The 25,762-nt window shown below is 35.0% G+C and overlaps 2 protein-coding genes across 4 annotated transcripts in view; one reads left to right on the forward strand and one right to left on the reverse strand.

Annotated features, from left to right (window-relative positions):
- Nucleotides 1–783: 783 nt before the first annotated feature.
- LOC136037655 (tumor necrosis factor alpha-induced protein 8-like protein) overlaps nucleotides 784–25,762 on the reverse strand; it is a 41,605-nt gene continuing 16,626 nt past the window's right edge. The window contains exon 3 of the mRNA XM_065720382.1: nucleotides 784–6,208. Within this exon, the coding sequence (XP_065576454.1) occupies nucleotides 6,002–6,208 (207 nt within the window). The 3' untranslated portion in view covers nucleotides 784–6,001. The remainder of the gene's footprint in view (nucleotides 6,209–25,762) is intronic.
- The window catches only part of LOC136037654 (tubulin polyglutamylase complex subunit 2-like), a 90,189-nt gene continuing 81,073 nt past the window's right edge, over nucleotides 16,647–25,762 (forward strand). Inside the window, exons 1-2 of one of the 3 annotated variants that reach the window (XM_065720377.1) lie at nucleotides 16,659–16,733; nucleotides 21,762–21,813. Coding sequence is in view for 1 of the 3 variants with exons in the window: in XM_065720376.1 (XP_065576448.1) it covers nucleotides 16,729–16,733 (5 nt within the window). In the remaining 2 variants the exon portion in view is untranslated. Of the gene's footprint in view, nucleotides 16,734–21,761; nucleotides 21,814–25,762 lie in introns of all 3 variants that reach the window. The other 2 variants (XM_065720376.1, XM_065720381.1) reach the window with 2 other exon arrangements.

Below are 25,762 nucleotides of genomic sequence, written 5' to 3' on the forward strand. Positions count from 1 at the left end.
CCTTTTTCCTCGTTGATTTTGTTGTACTTATTGTATTGTACCTTTGTTCTTATCCGTTTGTTCTGTTCATTTTGTTGTACTTATGTGTTGTTTTCTTTTCTGATGTTTATTTTGTTTTCCCTCTTTTTGATCCACTATCCTCACACTGTTTTGTGCAGTGGGTTATAAATAAATTATTATTATTTTATCTCTTTTAACGTGAAGGAGGAGCTGATCAGAGGGCTGAATGGGAAAATGTGCGCACACATCATATCCCGTATTTAAATGTATTTAGATTATTGTCAGGTATAAAAAAAAGTCCTGACATATATTTTGGTCTGAGACACATCATGTGATTGCATTTTTTATGTCTATATTTCCACTGTGGTCATGGTGCTATATCCTAGTGCTACAAGTGAAAAAGTGCTACATTCAATATAACAAGTCTTACAGTAATAGTCATGATGGAATACTGTTGAAATAGTACTTCCGTCTTACACGTCGCAACACTGATTAAAGGTAGTTAATAATGCTACGTGGGAGAGGTACTCCATGATAAAAATCTTTGCAAAGGGGTACGATATTTGAAAAATGTTGGGAAATGTAGGTAAGGATACGGCACTAGACTTCTGGCACTATTCCAAACTGGCAGTGCTGATCTCCACCTCAAGATCCTTCAGCCAGGAAGGGCCATGGGGGAGGGGGGCCCGCCACCCTGTGCTTTCGTGTAAAAATACTATTGCTAAGGAGACTTATGTCAATGACCTCGCAGGAGTAACTTTATAAAAGAAAATATGAAAGGCATTAAATAAAAACAGCTTTTATTATCATTATTAAATTGAATAGATACAACTTTAGCTACTAAGAATATAAGACAGTTTAAACTAATAAGACACAAAAAAGGCATATGACTTAAATATCAACCTACTACAAGTTAATCTCACATTATTGCAGTCAATATGAGCAATCACCAACTTAAAGCTACAACACAGGCTCCCAAAGCAGGCTCTGTCCCCCTTTTCACTGTTCAAGATTCTCCCAGAGGACATTAGGAATGTTTAATAAGTATCATTTAAATCTTAAGTAGACTTAAATTCTTAATTTATTCATTTCTAATTCTAGTTTTGAAAAGCTTAACCTTACCAGAGAAGGATAGCAACTTCTGTCCAAAAAGATGATCCAAAAAATTTCAGGGCCCTGTGAGCTAGGACACAAATAACGAAGAGTCAAATCGAGAAAATAAAGAAAGGTAGAACAAATAACAAATAGTATAGAATAAAAACTGAAAAGGGTGGAAAGAATGGAAAAAGAATTTGAGAAGGAGACACCAGAATAATAAGGGAAAATAACTTTGTCCTCCCAGAAATAGAAACAAAATAGGAGTACGGGCTCACAGCTAACGACGATTATACTTCATATAAAAAAGAAGATCATAAAAATTTTAACAATAGATAACAAAATTGATGTATTAATTGTAGTACGGTTACTTAAACTAAAAAGTAGGAAATCACAAAAGGAATGATTTTATCATCAAAGGCAGTTTACTCCAACATATCAAAATTGATCCACAAAAACTTCTATATGAAAAAACAGGCATTTTTAGATAAACTTTCTATATATAAAAAGACATATTTAGATAAAACTGAAGGTATCACTTAGAAATGCAATATCTTGAAACATTCTACCAAAGATTAATGAACACATTAATCTTTGAATTATTGAACACAAATCTATCTTTAACCATCTTTTTCAATATTACTAGGAGAGGGGTTTTCACGACCAAAATCAGGAGAAATCCCTCCCATCACGTTTACAGAATTTCCTTCTTAATCTCCCGCTGTTTATTTGTCACTAAAAAACCGACCTTGCATGCAATTATTCTTACCCCCCTATAGGTCATTGATACAACTTTTAGTGGTTAAAAAATCGATAAACAAGGAACGTTTTTATAAGAGACCGAAGCATAAATTCGAGAACAAAAACCCCTACGAATAGTTTTAATGCTTGGAGACGTTAAAAAATTTCAATTGCAAAAGCATGTTTTTTACATAATTATAAACTTTTCAGCTTTTACAGGAACAGTTTTATGGTTTCTATGGAAGTTGGTATACTTGCAGTTTCTGCCATGAAAACCGTGAAGACACCATACGGCCATAAATATCTACTGAATTATATGGATATACTGCACTACATCCCCGGCATCCTTAAAATACGAAATACTCTCTGCCGGATTGAAGCCAATAAAACAAATTAAATAAAAATTAATATTAGAAAGCTAAAGAATGTTCTATCGAAAAGTATAATGGTTCTTTCGTTGGGAACTTAAAAAGCTTCAAGAATAGAGAAAAGTGATATTATTCTTTGAGAAAGCCAAGTTCTTTAATTTAGTCTTAGGTGGCTACTGCTATACTCCATACTAATTTAAGCCCTAATAAAAAGAAGAAAAATAAAGAAACAACAGGTTAGATCACAGTTACGTCTGATCCCGCCAGTAATGATCACCTTCTTCAAGAAAAAAAGAGTAATAAGTTTATGAATCATCAAAATCACGAAAAGAATTCTAACAAACCGAATTTTATAGGCGGGTGATGTCTGTTGAAAAGACAGCATTGAGCTATGCATAAGTAGCAAGAAATTAGGGCTTATATCGTCTTGTAGAGAATATTAAATTTAAGTATTTGACAAAAAGTAGCCTGAATATATTTCTGAACAATACGGAATGAAAGGAAGACCTAATTATGAAGTGGAATTTCTCTCTGGAATAATAAAACGCAAAAAGTGCTAAACAACATGCTTGACTAAATACTATGCAAGTATTTGACTAAAAATATATACAAGTAAAAAAAAAAAATAAGAAAAGAAAAAAAACGGGTGTAATATTTCCGATAAGACACTGAAAAAACATAAAAAATAGCAGCAAATTTTAACAACAAGAAGTTCGAATGCTTCGGCTTCACGCCCTGAATACTTTATCAACGAAAAAAAACTAAATTAAACAGATCATATCAAGCAAAGCAAAAAAAAACCCAAACAAAAAGAACTCACACCTTAGCAATGTTCAATATGACAAATGTTCACTAATTCAAATAGCAGTAAATCAAACAAAATCAGGAAAAATTACATTGTCTCTCTGGTATTTGTAAAACTAGCTATTAGCTGCTATTTTCATTGAGGAGCATTTGTCATATTGGGCTTTATTAAGATCCAAGTTTTTGTGTTTCTTTTCGTTTAGGTTTGATTTTTTCCGCTTTTTATATGCTGTGTTTAATTACGTTCAGTTTTTGTTCTTAATAAAGGCTTCCGGGCGTGAAGCCGAAATATTCGGAGCTTCAGTGTGGTTTAAGAAATTATTAACTAAATACATATATCAGAAGTGATACGCATGAAATGCATGTCACTATAATCAAGAGCACAAAATGATCGATCATGAATCTCTGTTAACATAACATTTCCATTTTTACGCAGCTTTATAAATAAGTAATACAAGCACACACTGAAGGGGGAGGGGAGGGTATCTGATTCTCCTCCTCTAACCGGAATTTTCATGAGCTTATTGATTTGTTTTTGTTTTTTTTTAATTCCTTACAAGTATATATAAAATTCCCATCTCCTTCAAAGTATATTCTGAGTTACGTATCTTGGCGCCAGTATCAATATATGGTGCTAATTCTAATGAATATAGTCAGGAACGAAATACAGTACGAACATTAATAGTATTTCTAATCATAAACTTTTTTTTCGCACAAGCTAGACAAATTAAACAATTGTTTATGCAGGCCAGGACATCCTCTAGACAGGTGTATAAGAGATGAATTACTTTTCTAAAAACATATTTGAAGTATCCCCCAAGGAAATACTCAGGAAAGACGGGAAATGCAGAAGACCTAGTTAGGTCTAGATATCCAATAAAGCATCGATCCTCACCAGTACATAAGTTAATAGTTTGAAACCATTCCTCCTCACCCCTCCACCAAATATGATATAAAGCTGATGAATCCTTGTTCCCAAAAAAACATCGAAGGCACTACCTTGTTCCTACTCCTTACACTGAACTTTCAACCTTAATGTAGACGTATATAATTAGGAGTAACTATAACGGGACTTAACACCTTGTCTATTGGCATCAAACCTCAATAGGAAATTTCTGGTCTAAACCGAAAAGTAACTACGAGTAATTTCAGCCTTTTAGAGGGGCTGCAATAGACTCTTAGTCTTAAGAGTTTGGGTGCACGAGTTAGTCTTAAGAGTTTGGGTGCACGAGTTAGTCTTAAGAGTTTGGGTGCACGAGTTAGTCTTAAGAGTTTAACTTTGGGTGCAGGATGAAAACAAACCAAAGGTCACACTACAACATCAAAAACGGATAAAATATAAGCTATAGAAAGGTTAAATCATAAAAACAATTAAGTTATTCTCACTTTTTTTCTTTCGACAAAGGGGTTCAATTCTAAACAAGCAATTTGAGTATAAATACAATCGACAAACATGATCAAGAGGAAACCAATAACTTTTCGTACTTTTAAATACATAAGCAACAAATTTACAGTGAAATGGATATTAAAGAACTGGCCAAGCTAGCTCTTTGGCTAGCATAAAGCCGACTTTTGTCACTACTCTCACTCACAACTCAACCCCTCACACCACCTATATAGCCTGGCAACATAAAAACCCCTTCAATTCACTCACAGTGATCGGTAACCTGGAACTACAGCCTTCACATGCATGCTATCACACGTCACATTCAGGGTTACTGCATGTTTTGTTATTTTATTGTTATTTAATTTATATTCTCATATTTTTTCAAGCGAAATTTCCTTGCTATGCATCCAAAATTATACCACACGAATTTTCATGGCTCTAGTTTGATTATTTCAATTATTTCTGTGTAAAAAAAAAATATGTGTAGAAAAAGAATGTACAAATATACCATCTACTGCTGAAAATCCTTGAAACAATAACCACCTCTTTTTGCTTCGCTTGCATGTTTAAAAAGGAAAAGTAAAAGTGATATAGGAATCAGACAGCGATCAATTGACTGGAATGCGGTGCAAGGGACGTAATTATTTTGAAGTGGACCCCAGTTTAAGTTTTTCTGTTTTTTTAGTGGCAAATACGAAGAAACCCAACAATGCCGCGCAATGGAAACAAAGACCATTTATAATAGTATATCATTACAGCTGATACACGAGATGTACCTCCCTCTCTTCACAAGGTCCTCTGAAGTATCTGTAATAGCTATTTGCTTAAAAATACAATACCGCATATTTGCATAAAAATTTTCAGGCTTAAACACTACTTTTTTAGGCCATTTAAGCCTACGAAAAATACTCTGGTCTTCACTGAGTTTAGGTTTGGTATGACTATCTATATTGATATTTTTCATCTAGTTCCATCTGGTTTCATCAGTATTATTTTTCAGTGACATTGTCTGCTATAAATTAGGATTAAAAAAATAATAACAATAAATATATATATATATATCAAGTTGAATAACAGGGTGTTATTTAGACACAATTTAAGCACAATTAAGCATTTGGACCCATTAACCATTAATGCAATATTTGTTTTAAGAAAGCTAGTTCTACATATACTTTCTATTAATACCAAGGCTAAACAGAATCACACATGCCCAGTAAAAACAAAAAAAAAATCCGTGAGAATTTGCACTTTAAAGTTACGAGAAATATTGTTGGAAAAAATCTAAACAAAACCGTGTATAATTTTTGGACGTCACTTATTGACGAGGCAGAAACAACCGCCAAACATCATGGTCTAAATCCAAACCAATTTTTACCGAGCCTAAGATAGAGAAGATTAGCTTCATCCATGGCTTTCATTTGACCCCTCTCGCTCTTTATTTCAATAGAAGCTAATTTTTTATCCCCGTACGTTATTAGCTACTGAGTAGGGTTTTTGAATTTGTCCTCCCAGCTCTGCTCCGCAAAGCCTCGCAAGCCTGGCTTTCCACGAGCTTCTCTAAAAATCACAGAATAAACGCTGAACTTAAGTAGCACAAATAGAAATTTCACAGTCCACCTTGGTCCATCATTGTATGCATTTCTTGAACAACCTGTTTCATAATTTCGTGATATTCTGAAGGCCTCTTGAAAAGATTATCCAAAAAAGACGAATCAGAGAAGAATGTAAACACCATTTCTATGCGACCGATACTGTTATCCGTTAAGTGTTTCTCAACGAGTTGTTTCAGCAGCGATTGACATTCTTGAATGTTCTACAATATAAAATAAGATTTAAAAAACAATACATCAACAATAAAAAACGATATGTAAAGAGAATAAAATGACTGAGGGCTATGGCTAAAGTCAAGTAAAATTTGAAGCACATACGCCTAAATAATTTTCAGGGTGAGCGATTCATGATAACAGTAAAAATAAGGCAAATAATTTAGATATTAAAGACGCGTAGAAAATTTCTAAAAACCTTAAGATTTAAGATTTCACGACCCCAGAAAATTGCCACAAAGAACTTTAAGACACAAAAGAATGCAAAGGTGGTTTTCTAATACTCAATTTAAACTCTAATTTTTTGTCGAAATTCTCCCCTCCCAATGTCTCAATGGAAAGTTTCTCCCGCGTAAAACAACCCCATAGAGAATCTCTACTGTGAAAAATCTCCCCCACGGAAAAATCCCCCAGAAAACCCAAAGAACTTAAAGACACAAAAGAAGGCATAGGTGATTTTCTCATACACAATTTTGATAAACTTCCACTGTATAAATTTGAGAAAGCCACCGTTGTAGGATTGAAATATCAACTTTACTTAAATGTAAAAGGTCACCTTATGTTTTGATTACATGTTTTTTTGCTAGTCATGGTCAAGCATCATAGCTCCTCCCTCCCCCCAGTCTTTCAGAGCCACCAAGCCAAGTAACAGGACTGTAGTAAAGAAAATAGGATTATTATATTATGCCATTTAAAATTATTTCTCGTTTTTTACCCTCTATTAACCTCATTTAGTTTACAAGTTCGATAAATTTCCTTTTTTGACTTATGTTCAATTTTTAGCTAGTTTTACTTTTCCTCTAGAATTGTTGTGGTTCCACCGATACGAACAGACTTGACCGTTATTTGTTCGTTATTTATTTTATCATCTGACTGATTTTTTTTTTTTATTTCAACCATTCTTTCTATGTATTAGATTAAAAAAAAGTTTTTTTCAACATGGAAGTAAGAAGCAGAATAAAAACTCAAAACCAACAAAAATTGTTCCGTATATGAGGGGGCTGCCCCCTCCTCAATACTTCACTCTTTAAGCTAAAGTTTTTTAGTACTTAAAAAAACTTCTTATTCCAATTAAACGTCCCTTGTGTTTCAGGAGTCGCTCTTAAAGAACTGGGACAAAAAGTCAAACTCTAGAGTAAAAGTGGGGTACTGGAGAGTAGAAATCCCCCCAAGTCATATACGGAATATTTCTCTTCATTTTGAGTTTTTATGTTGCCTCTGACTTTCAGTTGAAAAAATAAACGTTTTTTTAATTACATTTCTGATCGTTTTTCAAATGATACCGGGAAATTCTCCTTCCCCTCCAAGGGAAAATTCTCACACGAACCCTCCTGAACAATTCTATCCTCGCTGAAAATTCCCCCCGGCAAATTTCCTCAGATAATTCCACCTAGAAAGTTTTACTTAGCCTACTTTCGTTTCATAGAATATTTCTTTTTTATTTGGTTCCTGATAATTTTCAAATCATGCCGGATATCCCTCCTCCGTGGTATTTTTTTCTGGAAATCCCACCGCCAAAAAAAGGTACTCCCACAGAAAATCGCCCAATGGAAAATCCCTCCCCCAGCCGAAAAAATAACCAAGACAATTCCAACTGCACTGAAAATTTCCCCCAGAATATCGCCACATGTAAAATTAGGTCGCAAGAAAGTAAGACAAAATAAACATAATCAAACAGTTCGTGGTAACGAACTGTAGTAAGGAGCGACCCGGCTGAATAGTAAACGAAACTCTAAAAAACGGAATTTTGATGCTAAAAAATGCACCAAAAGAATTTAAATTTTTAAGCTGATTCTAAATATATAAGTTTCATCAAATTTAGTCTTTGTCATCAAAAGTTACGAGCCTGAGAAAATTTGCCTTATTTTGGAAAATAGGGGGAAACACCCCCTAAAAGTCATAGAATCTTAACGAAAATCACACCATCGCATTTGGCGTATCAGAGAACCTTACAGCAAAAATTTCAAGCTCCCATCTACAAAAATGTGGAATTTCGTATTTTTTGCCAGAACACAAATCACGGGTGCGTGTTTATTTGTTTGTTTGTTTTGTTTTTTTTTTCCAGGGGTCATCGTATCGACCAAGTGGTCCTAGAATGTTGCAAGAGGGCTCATTCTAACAGAAATGAAAAGTTCTAGTGCCCTTTTTAAGTGACCAAAAAAATTGGAGGGCACTTAGGCCCCCTCCCACGCTCATTTTTTTCAGCAGTCCACGCTTCAACAGATCAAAATTTTGAGATAGCCATTTTGTTCCGCGTAGTCGAAAACCATAATAACTATGTCTTTGGGAATGACTTACTCCACCAAAATCCCTGGGGGAGGGGCTGCAAGTTACAAACTTTGACCAGTGTTTGCATATAGTAATGGTTATTGGGGAGTGTACAGATGTTTCAGGGGGTTTTTTGGTTTGGGGGTGGAGTTGAGGGGAGAGGGCTATGTGGGAGGATCTTTCTTTGGAGGAATATGCCATGGGGGAAGAAAAATTCAATGAAAAGTGCGCAGGATTTTCTAGCATTGCTATAAAAATACAATGAAAACATAAACATGAAAAGTTTTTTTCAATTGAAAGCAAGGAGTAGCATTGAAACTTAAAACGAACAGAGATTATTACGCATATGAGGGGTTCTAAAAATACTTTAGAATAAAGAGCGAGGTATTTAGGAGGAAATAAACACCTCGCTCTTTATGCTTAAGTATTTTTAGTAATTTCAACTATTTATTCTATGGCCTTTCTGATTCAGGGGTCATTCTTAAAGAATAGGGACAAAACTTACGATTTAGTGTAAAGAGCGAGGTATTAACGAAGGTACAAACCCCCTCCTATACGTAATAAAAATATAAGAATATAAAAGTTTGTTACGTAAGTTAATTCTTAAGTTACGTATATTTTTTACAAATAAAAACGTTTGTTAAAAATTAAAAGTTCTAGTTGCCTTTTTAAGTAACCGAATAATTGGAGGGCAACTAGGCCTCCTTCCCCATCCCTTATTTCTCAAAATCGTCTGATCAAAACTAAGAGAAAGCCATTTAGCCAGAAAAGAATTAATATATAAATTTCATTTTAATAATTTATGTGCGGAGAGCTAAAATCAAACATGCATTAATTCAAAAACGTTCAGAAATTAAATAAAAAAAACTTGTTTTTTTAACTGAAAGTAAGGAGCGACATTAAAACTTAAAACGAACAGAAATTACACCGTATATGAAATGGGTTGTCCCCTCCGCAATCCCTCGCTCTTTACGCTAAAGTTTAACTCTTTGCCACAATTCTGCTTCTTAAAACGATCAAAAGCTTTAGCGTAAAGAGCGAGGGATTGCGGAGAGGACAACCCATTTCATATACGGAGTAATTTCTGTTCGTTTTAAGTTTTAATGTCGTTCCTTACTTTCAGTTAAAAAAACTAGTTTTTTTTTGATTTCACATAAGAATTCAGACAAACTCCTTCTTTAAAAATGTACGCTGAGAATTTCATCCCCGGATGCTTCCCTTCCCATGCGAAATTCTCCCCGTTGGAAGTCCCCCCCCGGAGGAAATCCCCCTCCCGAAAAATGTGTATATGCAAACCAATACCAACAACAAATGCTAAATGTAAACATCGAGCACCATACGCAGCCTTTTCCCCAGAGGCATAGTTACTGGACCTTTAGACTAGGCTGAACAAGGTGGCTATCTCAAAATGTTGATTGGATGACTTTGGGGAAGAAGGGGCATGAGAGGGGGACTAGTTACCCTCCAATATTTTTGGTCACTTAAGAAGGGTACTTGAACTTTCAATTTCTCATTGAATGAGCAATCTTCTAAGACCATAGGTTCGATAATAACACTCTCGGGGAAGAAGAAAAAAAAACACTTATTCACGATCTTTGTTCTGGCTAAAATACAAAATCCCACATTTTGGCAGATGGAACCTTGAAACCGACGTAGGCTTCTCAGATAGGCTGAATCTGATGATGCGATTTTCACTAAGATATGTTGGTCTTTTGAGGCTGTTATCCCCTATTTTCAAAAATCTCGAAAAACTTTTCAGGCTCGTAGCTTTTGATGAGGAACCTTAAGAATAATGGATTTAATATATCTGGAAGGAGGACAATAGGCAAATCCTTTTGACGCATCTACTGTTACCAAAATTCCGTTTTTTTTTATAATATCGGTTACAATTGGTCCGTGCCGCTCCTTACTGACAGGTAGTTACCACGAACTATTTAACACATACTTCTTGTTACAGACATATGTATACTGACGTCCCTTTCTCGCCTCTTCATACATTTTTTTTCTTGTCGATTTTACTTTTGCGGCTGTTCATTATTCTTATCATCATATGTGGATATTAACGAACTATGGCTTTTCTCTGCCAACTGAATTGGTTTCACCTAAAACATAGGTTTTTATCTCCGCGAGTGAGAAACGTCTTCAAAATATTATCTCCTTATCCTATATATCTACACCACGAGTATATACGCCAGATTTAGAATTATCTCACCTACAAAAATGCATTGTGGTTGTTTCATTGCAGACATTTTGATTCTTATTGCTGGTTACTAGTCCAATATCAAAAACCGCATGCGTGAATTTTATAATGCAGATACTATTTCCCCGTAGGTTTAATGTCGACAATGTCAAAAAACAGGTGTGTTAATCACCCCCTCCTCTTTTTCTAGATATTTTTGTCGCCCTTGCCAAATTTTGAAGTTATTTTTTTGGGATATTCATCAAATACAGCTTTACAGCTTTTTTGGGATTTTCACTGTGAAAATTGAAAAAATTACCCCCCCCCCTGTAGCTTTTTAAAAATAGGCTTTGTCCTTTTCAACATTTTGTGAATAGATAATCCTGTCAAAACAGCCTAGACATCATTTAATATTTTGTCCCGGATCTTTTCTACATACGAATGGTAATCAGTTCGTTTATAGGAACCGCCATTCAATGGAAATGAATGTCAGATTCATTCTGCGCCCCGATACGTTGATAAGATTTTTTGGCCATTATCAATTTATACAAATGTTTCGTTTTGTTGAAATGCGTAAAGCGTTTGATTGTCTAAATAATATGAAGGCGAAAATTAGAGTGTCGACCCAACTTACATGGGATTTTTTGTCAATAATTCATTGGTTAGGTTCTGGAACGAGTTCCCCTTTTCATAAGCAAATGCCGTTTCCTAACAGACGTATTCTGGTGGTCGTAATAAGTGTCTCATTGCTAGTGGACTCTGTTGGGATATTCAATATGGGTAGGCCTACGTTAACAATCTAAGTTATGCTGATGGCGGAGTTCCGTTAGTTACTACTACAGTAATTTACGTGGGGACCGAGCTTCGATCGATGAAAAGAAAGACCGTTTTTTAATCTCTTTCGCAAAACAACGCTAATTTTATTTGATTTCATTCGGTAATCCTTTTTGCATGTTTATACCGACAAATTATTCTAATTTTGACAATCAAATTAAATTGTAATATGCTTTTAAAAATATTTAGCGCAGGGACTTGTTTTCAGCAAAATTTATTGTAACTGTTTTAAGTGTTTGTGACACCACTCAAAATATGAAAAATATTTTTACAGAATTAAGGCGTTAAACACATTCTCTCAAAGTCACGGCCTGCTTCAATAGTTTTTTTATACCGGAAAATTGTAAATTACAAACTTTCTGAAAAAATCACAGTGCCGTTTCCAATAATAAATTTAAATAAATAGGCGTATATATATATATATATATATATATATATATATATATATATATATATATATATATATATATATATATACGATTATTGGTCGTTTAATAAGATGTGTTTAAACAGACCTACTATATTCTGTAGAAATCCGAAAACCAAGTGTATATATTTTAATCCACGGCACCCTCGGCTAACCCTTCACCAATTGACTAGTGTATGGTGGTGATCTCTTCTGTGAGAGACCGTTACCTTGGTTTTCATTTCAATGAGCGTCAGCTTAATGATAATTGTATTCACCATGCTTTTATAATCAATTTATCCCAAGGGTAATCTGCTACTTTGTTACTTTACTCATTGTTTAGATGATGTTGCAAATTTTGTTATCGGTTCTTCTTCTTGTTTTTTTTTTTTTTTTTTTTTTTTTTTTTTTTTTTTTTTTTTTTTTTTTTTTTTTTTTTTTTTTTTTTTTTTTTTTTTAGCTCCTTGTTTCTAAGCATACATTCAATTGTCTATATAATATTAAAGTATCGAACTATCATTTGTTACATCAAATACTTCGCTATGCTGGCGCTACTGAAATTTGTTTGGATTTCCATTTGCCGAAGTTTCATTAGCTCCATATAACCCTTTGATTTCATTGCATAGAAGACTCGATTCATTTAATAGCAATTTGGTCGCTTCCTCAAGTGTTAATGTGCTAAACTGCATTAAATGTTACATCGAATCAAAACTTGAACATAGCCACTTTAATCGGATCGGCCAAAGGGTAAAAAAAAGTATGTGTGGTAACATGATAAGTGCACCCCCAGGGGTTAAGGACTCAAACTATGGAAACACCCTAGACTTTTTAGATACATTCTGGTGAAATGCAAATATGTTAAACCTTGTAAGGGTTTTTGTCATTCAAGGATTTCCTACCTGTATGATTGGAGAAAAGTGGGCTAGTAAACCCTCCCTATCCCAACTTTTTCAAACATAAGAATGATGTACACTTTTCAACTCATGATAATTCAAGGATTATTTAGAATAGATTTATACAGTTAAATCATAATGGTCGGATATAAATAAGGTTAGGGTATGTCTGGCCCAAATGAAAAGGCACTAAGTAAATATTTCACAAGTGGTGTTTAACTTCAGAAAGTTAGTATTTAAGAGGTACTAAGCTTGCTGATTATAAATTTGAATTTGATATTGAAATAAAGAAGAAGTCCAAAATAAAAACCTCGTTGAGCACATATTTCACAAATAGTGTCTGATTTCCACTATAGTTGTTAGCCGGGAGTGACTGATCGTTGGCGTCAATTGGGAGGGGGCACGTTCCATCTAGATTTTGTTCCCCTCCCCCTTGGGTTTTGAAAAAAATCTATTTCTTGTGTTACCATTGAAAAATGCCGATGCCTTCGATGTGGCGTCAAAATGCCTTCGATGTGGCGAAAAATGCCTTCGATGTGGCGAAAAATGCCTTCGATGTGGCGTCAATCGACTGGCGTCGATTGACGCCACTGTGTCTGACCTTGCTGATCATAAATCCAAGAGCAATAATGCAATATAAGGATCGAATGATATCATTTCACAAAATGGGCTTCGATGCCCACTATAGTGTGTGTTTAAGTTTCTGAGTTTGCTAATAATCCATCTGAGGCTAATACTCCAACGCAGGAGGTCACAAATCAAAATATTTTACCTAAATATTCAAAAATCGTGTTTTATTTTCACAAACTTTGCTATAATGAGTTTTTTAGTTTTCTGATAATATATCTGACAATTTTTATCAAGAAATCCATTAGAAAAAGTACATTTACGACATTCTATTTAGTTTTACCCGTAAGTGGCTATACAAGTGGCTATCCTAGCTTGTTGGAACCAGAGGCTTCAAGAAGTTTTATCCAATATTAAAGAAAGATATTTCACTGAAAACTCGAATAAAAAGAAAAAGGCTCCAAACTGCTCGTTCGTCCAAAATCAAAACGTAAACCCTGTCCGACACTAAAAGGGCTACAATTATGAATAATCCCCAACTCTACGTGAAGACCAGTACCCCAAAACCAAGACTGAAACACTATTTAACTGAAAATACAATTTACCAAACAATCTCGATTCAACACTAAATATGTGTAGTTTTCAGTGATGAAAATTTCAATATTTTCCACTAAAAATACTCTTTTTATGATATCTTCTATAATGTGATATGTATAAATTTAATTTTGTCTGTCTTTCAAGTTCTTTTAAGTATTCCTGTTTATGAGGTAGGCCTAAGACTAAAAAATAGCTGAAGACAAAAGAACATTTTCAAACAAACTATTTTTTATGTAAAAAAATATAACATAAAACGGGTTCGATAGGACCATTTTAAACAACATAACGCCATTACAAATGTACAACTCTAAGAAATCCCTTATTTGCAGTGAAAAAGGTCTTTGAAGTTTAATTAAGTATAAATAATGCAGATAAAGTAAAAATAGAGAACGAGGTAAAATTTTATTGCCTTTTAACTTTGTTACGCCAGCTTTGTCGTCCAGAATCAAAACACACTCAGTCTCAAGACATAATAAACATTAGAGGCATCCCATACACACTTTTAAATACAAAAAAAAAAAACAATAACGGTAGCATGTACTCTCTTATGAGGTCCAGGGCAAAAAATTTCCCCCTTCCCCAAAACACAAAATTACAAGTCCCCTTAGCCCCCCTAAAAAACACAAAAAAAAACATTTTTTGATTTGGAAAGCAAAGCTAACGACAAAACGTTAATAGGCAATGAAATTTACACTGATTATCTTTCTTTTTTCTTTTAGGGTGTCAACTATAGTCAACTAAGTCAACTAACAAGTAACAGTCAACTCAAGTAAGTCAACTATAGCAAGCGATGGAAGATGAAAAATATCTGATAAATTTAGCATAAATTTTGAATTCATGATCGATCGTCCTAATAGGGTAAAGATCCATCTTAACGTCAAGTAAACTTGCCTAATCTACATTTCAAGCCATAGCTCAATTTTGTCAATGTTTCACCTGGTCTATGAGTTCATGGATGATTCCAAACTCACTCCTCAAAACAAGAAAACGTAGGACAAAGAAGACAAACGAGGTAAATTACAGTAAGTAGAAACGCGGAAAAATGCAAATATTTCGGTCAAGACATTAGCTCAATCGTCTTCTACGTTTTCTTATTTTGTCTTGCTTGGCCAGTGTGGTCTCAGGAACTATTTTGACCCATTGTCCCAAAATGGTGGATTACAAGTCCATTTGACAAAATTACCAGTCCCCTTAGCCCCCCCCCAAAAAAAAACAGATAATTTCAACTCTATCCCATAGCCAAGTGACGAAACAGGGTACTCTCTCTTGTGATGATCGGAAAGCAACTGACTCTGGCAGTAAAGTATTTCCAAAAAAGTATTTGTATCAGGTAATCGTTATACGACCTAACGTTGTTGGATCGGTGTGAAGGACGCTCATCAATTATACATAGTAGGATAAAATACCAGAGAGCAAAATGCACATCCCTCTTCTATTGATAACGTATTCTAAATCGCTAGATGTCTTCTTTTTTAATTTATCTTTGTTCAAACACAACCAGAAAAAAATCACTAGATTTTAGTGATTTTTTGTTTAATTTAGTGATTTCCTTCAATAATCTAGTAATTTATGTGCTGATTTGTTTGTTTAGGCAATATACAAAATTACTAGAAATAGTGAGAAATCACTAGGAGCGGGAACCCTGAATTTACTTACCACAGCATTTACTATCATTTTCTATATGACATAGTGGCTTCAAACTTCGACTGCTCAAAACATGTTTTAAAAAAAAAAAAACATGTTTTGATTTTGGACAGCAAACCTAACGACACAACGTTAATAGGCAATGAACTTTACACTCATTATCTTTCTTTTTCTTTTAGGGTGTCGTAAGTCAACTATAGCAAGCGAAGGAAGATGAAAAATAGCTGATAAATTTAGCATAAATTTTGAATTCATGATCGATCGTCCAAATAGGGTAAAGATCCATCTTTAAGTCAAAAGTAAATTTGCCTAATCTACGTTTCAAGCCATAGCTCAATTTTGTCAATGTTTCACCTGGTCTATGAGTTCATGGATGATTCCAAACTCACTCCTCAAAACAAGAAAACGTAGGACAAAGAAGACAAACGAGGTAAATTACAGTAAGTAAAAAACGCCGAAAAATGTAAATATTTCGGCCAAGACATTAGCTCACTCGTCTTCTACGTTTTCTTATTTTGTCTTGCTTGGACAGTGTGGTCTCAGGAATTATTTTGACCCATTGTCCCAAAATGGCGGATCTAGAGCAAAATCTTAGGGGGAGCCCAATGTGACATGGGCACCAGTAAGCAAAATCTGGGAGGGCCCAATGTGACAATGGCACCATTAACTGACCAAATTGACAAATCTATTTTAAGAAAGCGTGAAAAAAAACAAGGAACGAGAGCCCCGGAGAAAATCTTGATGGGGGCAGCCCTCTGGATCCACCAGTGCCGTTACTGGTTTAGAGGGTTCCGATACTCAGACAAAAGTAAGACATTCTAGTTATACTATAAGAATACAATTTTTGAAACCAGACATATTTTATCAACGAAAGAAAAGACATTTTAACAACTAGAGTCATATACGCAAATTGCAGTTGATTATTAGTTCTCTGAGTCATTCTAATAAACACGTAACATGTGATTACTGCATATCGGCAAAAACCACAGAGACATTACAACAACCGCATCTAAAAACCACAAATGGCAAAGTGTATTTTGGCTCAACTACAAATAGGACATAATTCACACAAAAACTCGGTTTGGGAATCTGGTAGACCTCCAACGTTGGTGACTGTCAACTATGAGGTGAGTATATGAATTTAATAACTACATAAGAAAAGAAGTGTTTCATTTTTATAAATTAAATGGCAGGTGACTTTCATTTCGAAATTGCGTGACAAAGACTTTCAGGCCCATATCCCCTCCCCCAAAGAAAAATTTTGAAAAATCATAGAACTTGCTTTTTTCTAAATTTACAACCCTACCCCAGCTAACCCTGAACTACATACCAGCGAATGTGCCTTGATAAAGCCAGACAGGAATAGATAACCACACGTCCAAAAGTAAAGAGAAGGGGCATAAAAATTGTCACTGTAAGTCCGTCACTTTTGGAGAAGGAGGAACGAATCATGAAAACCCTCCTTTTTACAAAGTCATTAAGAATATACAGTATCGATGAAAGTAAAACTTTTACTATTCTTTTTTCATATATTTAAAAAATGAAACATTAAGCTATTTCACTAGTTCGCGCTTCTACAATGTGCAAAAATTTATTAAATTAACGTCGCTTCAAAATCTATCTAGAATCAAAAGTGTAATTAGTGAAGGCTGATCTCAGAGCCAAAAAACCTTCTCAATTTTCCACAGCTTATTTTTTCTTTCCGGGTTTCATCAGACAAATCAATCGAAAAATGGATATTTATATTTTTATTTAAAAAAAAAAATCTGCTAATATCTAATATCCGCTAAACATCTGGGCTGTCAATTGTAAACAATCAGCTCTAGGAAAATGTGTTCCAATCAAGTGTTGAGCGATAATTTGATTAAATGATACATCGATATCCCATTATTTTTACTTTCGATATTCGATATATCGCTTGCTATATTCGATATATCGCTTTCGATATTTCTAATCAGTTTTTTTACTCAAGTTTTGACAAAAGTCAATATCAAAAATTGTAATTCAAGAGTATTTTGCGCATTTTTTTCCAAATTTTGAATAAAATACAAAAAGTTCTATTACTTGAATGAATATTACAAAAGCCCTGATTTGGAATTACTCGGGCTTAAGATAAAGAAAAATAAGCTGCTGGATAGTTTCGGCTACTCAAAATCAGCAAAATCAAAATCAACTCAAAATCAGCAAAATCAAAATCAACTCAAAATCAGCAAAATCAAAATCAACTCAAAATCAGCAGCATGTCAATATTTTCGCCTGAGAGTTGACTCTGCCTTTCAATGATTAAATAAAAAATTGTTTTTTTTTCAATTAGTTTCGGGAATTAGTTTTTTTTTATTTGTGTGGGATTGGAGTGAGTTATAGGGCTGGAGGGAGAAGGGGGTTGAAGGGGTTAGGGTGGAGGATGTTGTATTTGGATTAGGGTTGTTACCCTGGAGGTGTTTGAGAGGAGGTGATTGTCTTTTTTTTCTATTTCGTTATTATTTTAATTAGTGTAGGATGCTTCTAGGAACATTTATGTACGTTTTTTTATTATCATTTTTAATTTAGGACGTCTTTAGGAATGTTTATGTAGTTAATCGCTACGCGTTAGCAAAATTTAAATTTTTCCCTCATGTATCTGTAAAAAGTCAAAATAAAAGTCAAGTCAAAGTTCACTAAAAATACGGAGCAGCATTAAAACTCAAAAGAGCAGAAACTGTTTTTTGTATGAGGGGGCTAAACCACCCTCAATAACTCGTTCTTCACACTTCTTCTTGGAAAGCCAAGCCTCCTGGATTCCGCTTTGGTCTCCTTTTTGCTTTATGAAGATTTTTAATCTGCAGGTTATGAGGGGTCAGGAATAAGTCTTGCTACCATCTCCGTGATCTTCTCGCATATATGATTATCTCTTAGGAAATTGAAAATACTTTTGTATAGATGTCTGTCTCTGTTAGCTGGTAGGCTTGAGAGCAGCAACACGTTGATGTCAGGCTGGAGGTTTGCCTCACTGAAGATTCTCCTAATACTGATATATTTCCAGCCGGATGCAATGACATTCAAACATCAGGTGATTCAGGGGTTCTGGAATAGAGTTACAAAGTCTGCAATATGGATCGGCTCGTTTATGCCAAGTAAACTCCTTTTTTTCTCAGGATCGAAGAGTTGCGTTTGATTCTATATTAAAGAATATTACCTACCCTTGATGGATATAAGGATGGAGTGGGCATTTTTGTTTTTGAAGGAATTCTTCTTCTGAGTATGTCTCTGAAGGTCTGGGCCTTCATATTGGATTATACAAGAAGCTACTAGCTAGCTGGTCTGTTACCTGAGATATTATGACCTATTATGGCCTATTATATATATATGGCCTATTATTATATATTATATTATGACCTATTATATAGATATTATGAGATATTATTACCTGAGATATTATATTTGATGCCTTGGTGGCTGGGGATATGCTGGAACTTGATGTCAATAAGGCTATTTTGGAGACTAATTAATTGATATCTGATTGTCCTCAGGTCTGTATCCATGGCACTCCCATCGATATTATAGACGAGCTGAAGGGTGGCTTCGGAGTCTGAAAGCGATACTACTCTTTTGGATGCCGGTGGATTAATATTGGCTTCAGAGTCTGATCATTTGGGTGGCTTCGGAGTCTGAAAGCAATACTACTCTTTTGGATGCCGGTGGATTAATATTGGCTACGGAGTCTGATTATTTGGGTGGCTTCGGAGTCTGAAAGCAATACTACTCTTTTGGATGCCGGTGGATTAATATTGGCTTCGGAGTCTGATTATTTGGGTGATTTCGGAGTCTGAAAGCGATACTACTCTTTTGGATGCCGGTGGATTAATATTGGCTTCGGAGTCTGATTATTTGGGTGGCTTCGGAGTTTTAAAGCAACACTACTCTTTTGGATGCCGGCGGATTAATATTGGCTTCGGAGTCTGATTATTTGGGTGGCTTCGGAGTCTGAAAGCAATACTACTCTTTTGGATGCCAGTGGATTAATATTGGCTTCGGAGTCTGATTATTTGGGTGGCTTCGGAGTCTGAAAGCAATACTACTCTTTTGGATGCCGGTGGATTAATATTGGCTTCGGAGTCTGATTATTTGGGTGGTTCCGGAGTCTGAAAGCAACACTTCTCTTTTGGATGCCGGTGGATTAATATTGACGACCTTTAAAGCCTCTTTTATGGCCAATAGCTCTGCCTTGAGGATGGAAGTATTATCAGGTAGTCTAGTTTTTTTTATATTCAATGAATAACTTGGGATAACAGATACAGAGCCACATTTGCCGTCTTTTACCGAGCCATCAGTGTACCGAGCCATCCCTAATTTAGAGGGAATCGGGATACAAAATGGTCATTTTCACATGAAAAGGTGTCTGAATTTGGATTGGCAGGTAATTTGTCTTTTGCAAGGGTAACAACTCTAGTGAAAAACTTGGAAGTGACATTTGCCATTCTGGGGGACAAGGAAATCACAAACAGGGTGAGTCAAGTTCTCAATATGGGACAAGCTCGTTAAATATTTTAACCTTAAAGGATGCGTAACCTTATAATAATATCATATTAAAATATAAGGAGATTTTTAAAAAATGAAAATAAATTGTGGTGCGAGGTTAATTTGGTGTACCACAGGGGTCCATGCTCAGCCCCCTTCCTTTCTTATTAGTTTTAAGTGAGCTTCAGTTCAGCAGTGATTCAAGATCCAAGCTTTAATTTGCAGATGACTTAGTTCTATGTTCAGCAGGTAGAGATTTAAATATTATTGACAATAGTATAAACAAATGCATTGTATGACAAACTTTTCATTGTGGAATATGATTGCATTTGTTTTAGACTATTGTCAATAATATTTAAATCTCTACCTGCTGAACAAAGAACTAAGTCATCTGCAAATTAAAGCTTGGATCTTGAATCACTGCTGAACTGAAGCTCACTTAAAACTAATAAGAAAAGAAGGGGGCTGAGCATGGACCCCTGTGGTACACCAAATTAACCTCGCACCACAATTTATTTTCATATTTTAAAAATCTCCTTACTCTAATTAAAAGGCTCATTTGTTCCAGGAATCGTTTTTAAATAATTGGAAAAAGATAAAAGTAGCGTAAAGACCACCTCCTCATATATGAGACAATTTCTGCTCATTTTAAATTTGGATGTTCCTCCTTACTTTTCGTTATTTTTTTTTATCTAATTATTTTTCAAATAATGCCGAAAAATCCACCTTTTCTCTCCATGGAAAATCCCCACCAAGAAAATTCCTCATTAGAAATTTCTTCTCGAGTAAGATCCACCTTTCTCCAGAAAAATCCATCCCAACTGAAAATTCCCCCATAAAACTCCTTCCGGACTATTCCGCCTGGAAAGTTGTTTTCAGCCTACTTTTGTTTGAAAAAAATACTTGTCTTCCTTATAAACTCTAATTGTTTGTCGACATTCTCCCCTCCCAATGTCTCAAGAGAAAGTTTCTCCCGCGTGCAACAACCCCATAGAGAATCTCTACTGTGAAAAATCTCCCTCCACGGAAAAATCCCCCAGACTTTTTCAACACCTTTGAGAGTTTTCTGAGGGTGATTTCCTCGGTATATCTCCACATGTAAAATTAAATTGGCGGAGAGAAAGAGAGTCAAATAAAAATAATGTAGTATAAGAATTCTGGTAAATTCCCCCGAGTGTGATTTCTCTTTGAAAGTTCATCCCGGAAACTTCCCTCCCTATGGATAATCCCCACAGCAGAAAATTCACCCGCAGAAAATTCACTCTCCCAAAAAAATGCCTGTTTATTTCCCAATAACAAATTCTCTATGGATACACTTGACAAATTTCATAACTTACAACCTTTTCCCCGGGACTTGCAGGACCGTGTCAACCCCAAAGGCATGATTATTTGACTTTTCGACTATGCTAATCAATATGGCTATCTCAAAATTTTGATTGGATGAATTTGGGGAAAAAAGGAACATGGGAAGGCATGTAGCTGCCCTCCAATCGTTTTGGTCACAAAATGGGAGTCATCTCCCAATGCTTATATGACCATTGGTTCGATACGATCACCCTGACAAAAAAAAAAAAATAATAATAAAAAAATTAAACAATTAAACACGCATCCGTGATGCTTCTTCTGGCAAAATTACGAAATTACACATTTTTTTGCAGATTGAAGCTAGAAACTTTTACAGTAAGGTTCTCTGATATGCCAAACCTGAAGGTAAGATTTTTATTAAGATTCTTTGACTTTTTAGGGGCATTCCCTCCCTTTCTCAAAAGTAATACAAATTTTCTCAGAGTTCCACGGCTTTTGATGGGTACATGAGACTTGGGCATTGGTGGCGGACATGGACATTAATTTTATGACAATTTGTATAGTTATTTCTGATATCCATATTACAATACTTTTATGAGTTGAGGGGATCAGTTTATCTTAAAACTAAATACTCCGTACTTAAAATCTGGAAACCCGTGACAGAAGCAGTAAGGCCAAATCCATGGCTCTTGATATTTTACTCTCAACTAGGAGAAGATCTTCAGGGCATATAATTTCTTGAAACGCTAATTGAATTATATGGCAATCGTGATGAGTGTGACGGAACAAGGCCTATAAGCCTAGAAGGTATTTTGTCTCACCAAACCTTTCGAAGTTTATCAGCAACATTTGAGAGTCCACCCTCACTAAACATAGTTTGCAAACAGGCTATGCCAACTTTTGGATACAGCTGTGCATGATGTGTATCAGCAAAGATGAGTCAATGGATTAGATACTTCTGGATATTCTTCTTCTCGACCGTTTACGAAACAGTTTTCTCTGTTGGATCTTTTCTGCAGGATAGTTCACCGGTAGATGCCAGAAAAAGCCGATATAATACAATTTTTGATATTCATATTTATGTTTTGATATTTGGTACGATATACCAACATCGATATTCAACATCAGCCAACACTAGTCATATCTCACTTTCTAGGACTGTAGTGAAAGAAAGGTTACGATGGCTAGCACACGCTTTACAAACAGAGGATGATAGACTGCCAAAGACTGTGCCTTTTCGCCATCCATTTCAGGTCAAAGGAGAATTAGGTCATCCCTGAATGGGATGGAAAGAGGTCATGAGGAAATATTTAAAGAGAATTGCAACAACAAGGGGGGATGGGATGTAAGAGCAGCGTGAACGGCCGCGTTGGCCTGAGGTAATATCATATAATATTACGAGTTAAAACAAATAATTTATAATAATGAAACAATAACGAAACACAAAATATACGTGATGAAACAAATATCAACGATATCGACAGTCCGATACATAAATAAAAGTTTATTACGGGTGAGGGAGGTTCTACAAATTTGAAAAACAGTTAAATTAAGTGAACGAACAGAAAATGAGGAACCGATCACAAATACCTGGAGATTTACAGGTATGTCAAAGGCCGTCCCCCATTAGGGCAAGGGCCTACAAGCATAGATATAGGAAGGTCAGAAGACCAAAAGGTTCATTGCTAAAAAAAAATGAACTAAAAAAGAAATATTTCGAAGAATTAGATAAAATAGGTTTTACCTCAGCTTTAACCCCCCTCCCCCAGAGAAGATTTTTTAGCTCTCGACAAGTCCTAATTTATCTTCTTCTCAATCCTACACCAACAGGGGCCAATGAACCACAAAATTGCATTTTACATTCCAGGTCTCGAATAAAGATTAAATGCCAAGTCACCCCCCCTCCATCCTCCTCGCGGGTGCCCATATGAAGGAGGATGAAAACACGAGGCATATTCCGTTCTAGTATATAACCTCCATTCATCAAAAAATTAGCTTTACAGTAGGTAGCGTTTATATGTTGGACTCAGTCCATGATCAAGTCTGAAGTTCTTCTTCAGACGATTTGGCAGTTCCGAATACTATCTCAAAATAAATCCTCAGTTCAACATTGTTTAACTTTTGACCAATCAGATCCACGAGAAATGGCAAAAATTTCGAAATAGAGACTCGCAGTTAAGGAAATTAAAGAAGGGGGAAGACAAACGAGCCATTTACTCAGAAAAGAAAAATACAACAACAACAAATTTAAATAATCACTTAATCATAGAGAGAAGAGTAAACAGGAGAAGAAAAGAATATATAAATAAAATAAATTCTACAGAAAACAAAACTAAATAGATTGAATAGACTAGATAAATTAAGTAGATTAAATAGACTCCAATGAAATAATATATAAATAACTTCTAAGAAGCCAAATAATTTTTAACATTTTTTTGAACAAACCGAATGAGTGGCACCTTCGAACTGATTCGGGCAACTTATTCCACACAGTATGACTCGGAATTAAAGGATTAAAATCTGACCTTACACAAGGATTAAAAGGAACTTGAACACAATTTTTGGCATTGCTAAGATTATAATTATCCTGATCAGAGGTAAAAGATGGAAGAACACTTAGGTTACGCATGCTAGGCATTCCTTTCAGGTATAGAACTTCCATTTATCAAAAAATTAGCTCTACAGTAGATAGCGTTCATAGGTTGGACTCAGTCCAAGATCAAGTCTGAAGCTCTTCTTCGAACGAGTTGGCAGTTCCGAATGCTGTCTCAAACTAAATCATCAGTTCAACATTGTTTAACTTTTGACCAATCAGATCCATGAGAATCGGAAGAAAATTCGAATAAAGACTTGAAGTTAAAGAAATTCACATGGTGAGCCTGAATACAAATTTGCTTCTTTTTTTTACTTTATCTACAACTGCTTCTTGCTTAGCTATCAAAGCTAGTTGGCTTCTCAGCAAAAAAAAATGTCTTCGACATGTTGGATTTAGTCGGTGTTTTTTAAGTTCAGATTGGATGAATCATAAAGAGATGGTATGTTTTCAATTTAATTGTTAAGTTCTTCCAGAAAACCTGCCCTGAATTTATTCCATCTACTTGTTCACTGTATCCATTTACTTACTCGTTCTTTTTCAATTTCAACTTGTAGAGCAGTTTTCTGGACTTGGTCTCGAACTGCGTCTTAGACGGAAAGTGTAGTGTGAAGAAGAGTTTGCTTACAGCCGAGTCCAAGGATCCACCGTAGGCTACATAGGCTATGTATTTCCACATATTCAAGCCAACAGCATCAATTTGGACGAGCTCACAGAAGGTATTTTCGGTTGTATCGCAATAAAATGCTATTCAATGCCTTAAACACAGACATATTCACCAATTTAGTAAATATCAACTCGCAGATATCGATTTCAAACTAAGAACAAGTTTAGTGTTTATTTTTGGGTCTTTTTCTCTGGTCTTTATTTTCTTCTTGTTCTCCCATTGCTTTATCGTCTGGTGGGATGTCTGCTGTGGCTTGGTGAGTAATTACTATTATGCCTATTATTTGTTCCTGTTTTTCTTTCTTTGATTGATTATCCATATATTTCGTTATTTATTACTTTAATTGTTTTAGCTGTAAAAAACGAGCTTGTCTCTCTGCCAGATATTGGTATACGTAGTATGTTAAGTATATATAATTGAAAAATAAATGAACCTGATAAATGCAATACGGGTATTAAGACCTTCGTATACTTTTATACCCCTAGTTTACTACTGAAATTCAATTGCACCTACATACACATAGTACAACATAAACGTAACCAAAGTACACTTTAACAAGCCACCCTTGAACTCACGGAAAATGGTCTTGTAAGAATTTCTAAGGAACCATTGACCAGAAACTTTTAATATATATCGGAAAACTAAGGATATGTTTGTAATTTCTTTGGAGTAAAAATTATGTTAATGGTTGCAAGAGTGATCTGGCTCTGAGAATTTAAACAAAAGGTAAAATGCTGAGATGTGCATTGCTGAATGACATAGAATAATACTATGCATAGCATAATCTGCAGGTTGTATGTAAAACAACTATAAACATTGTAGTTCAAACAAGAAAATGCATCGAAACGGATGTTTTTATCACTTCCCAGACAGAACCAATCAATAGTACGGCGCTAAAATCCTTAAATGGTGCAGAGTCGAAAAACATGATCTCTTCAAAAAATTGAATAAAAAAAAAACAAGTTTCTTCTACTGGAAATAAAAGAGTCACATTAAAATTTTAAAAACAGAAATTATTCCGTTTATGAGGGGGGCTGCCCCCACAGCAATACCCCTCTCTTCACGCTAAAACTGTTGAAGAACTTTCAAAAAAG

The sequence above is a fragment of the Artemia franciscana genome, chromosome 17 (genome assembly GCF_032884065.1).
Source record: "Artemia franciscana chromosome 17, ASM3288406v1, whole genome shotgun sequence".
In the NCBI taxonomy this organism is placed as follows: Eukaryota; Metazoa; Arthropoda; class Branchiopoda; order Anostraca; family Artemiidae; genus Artemia; species Artemia franciscana.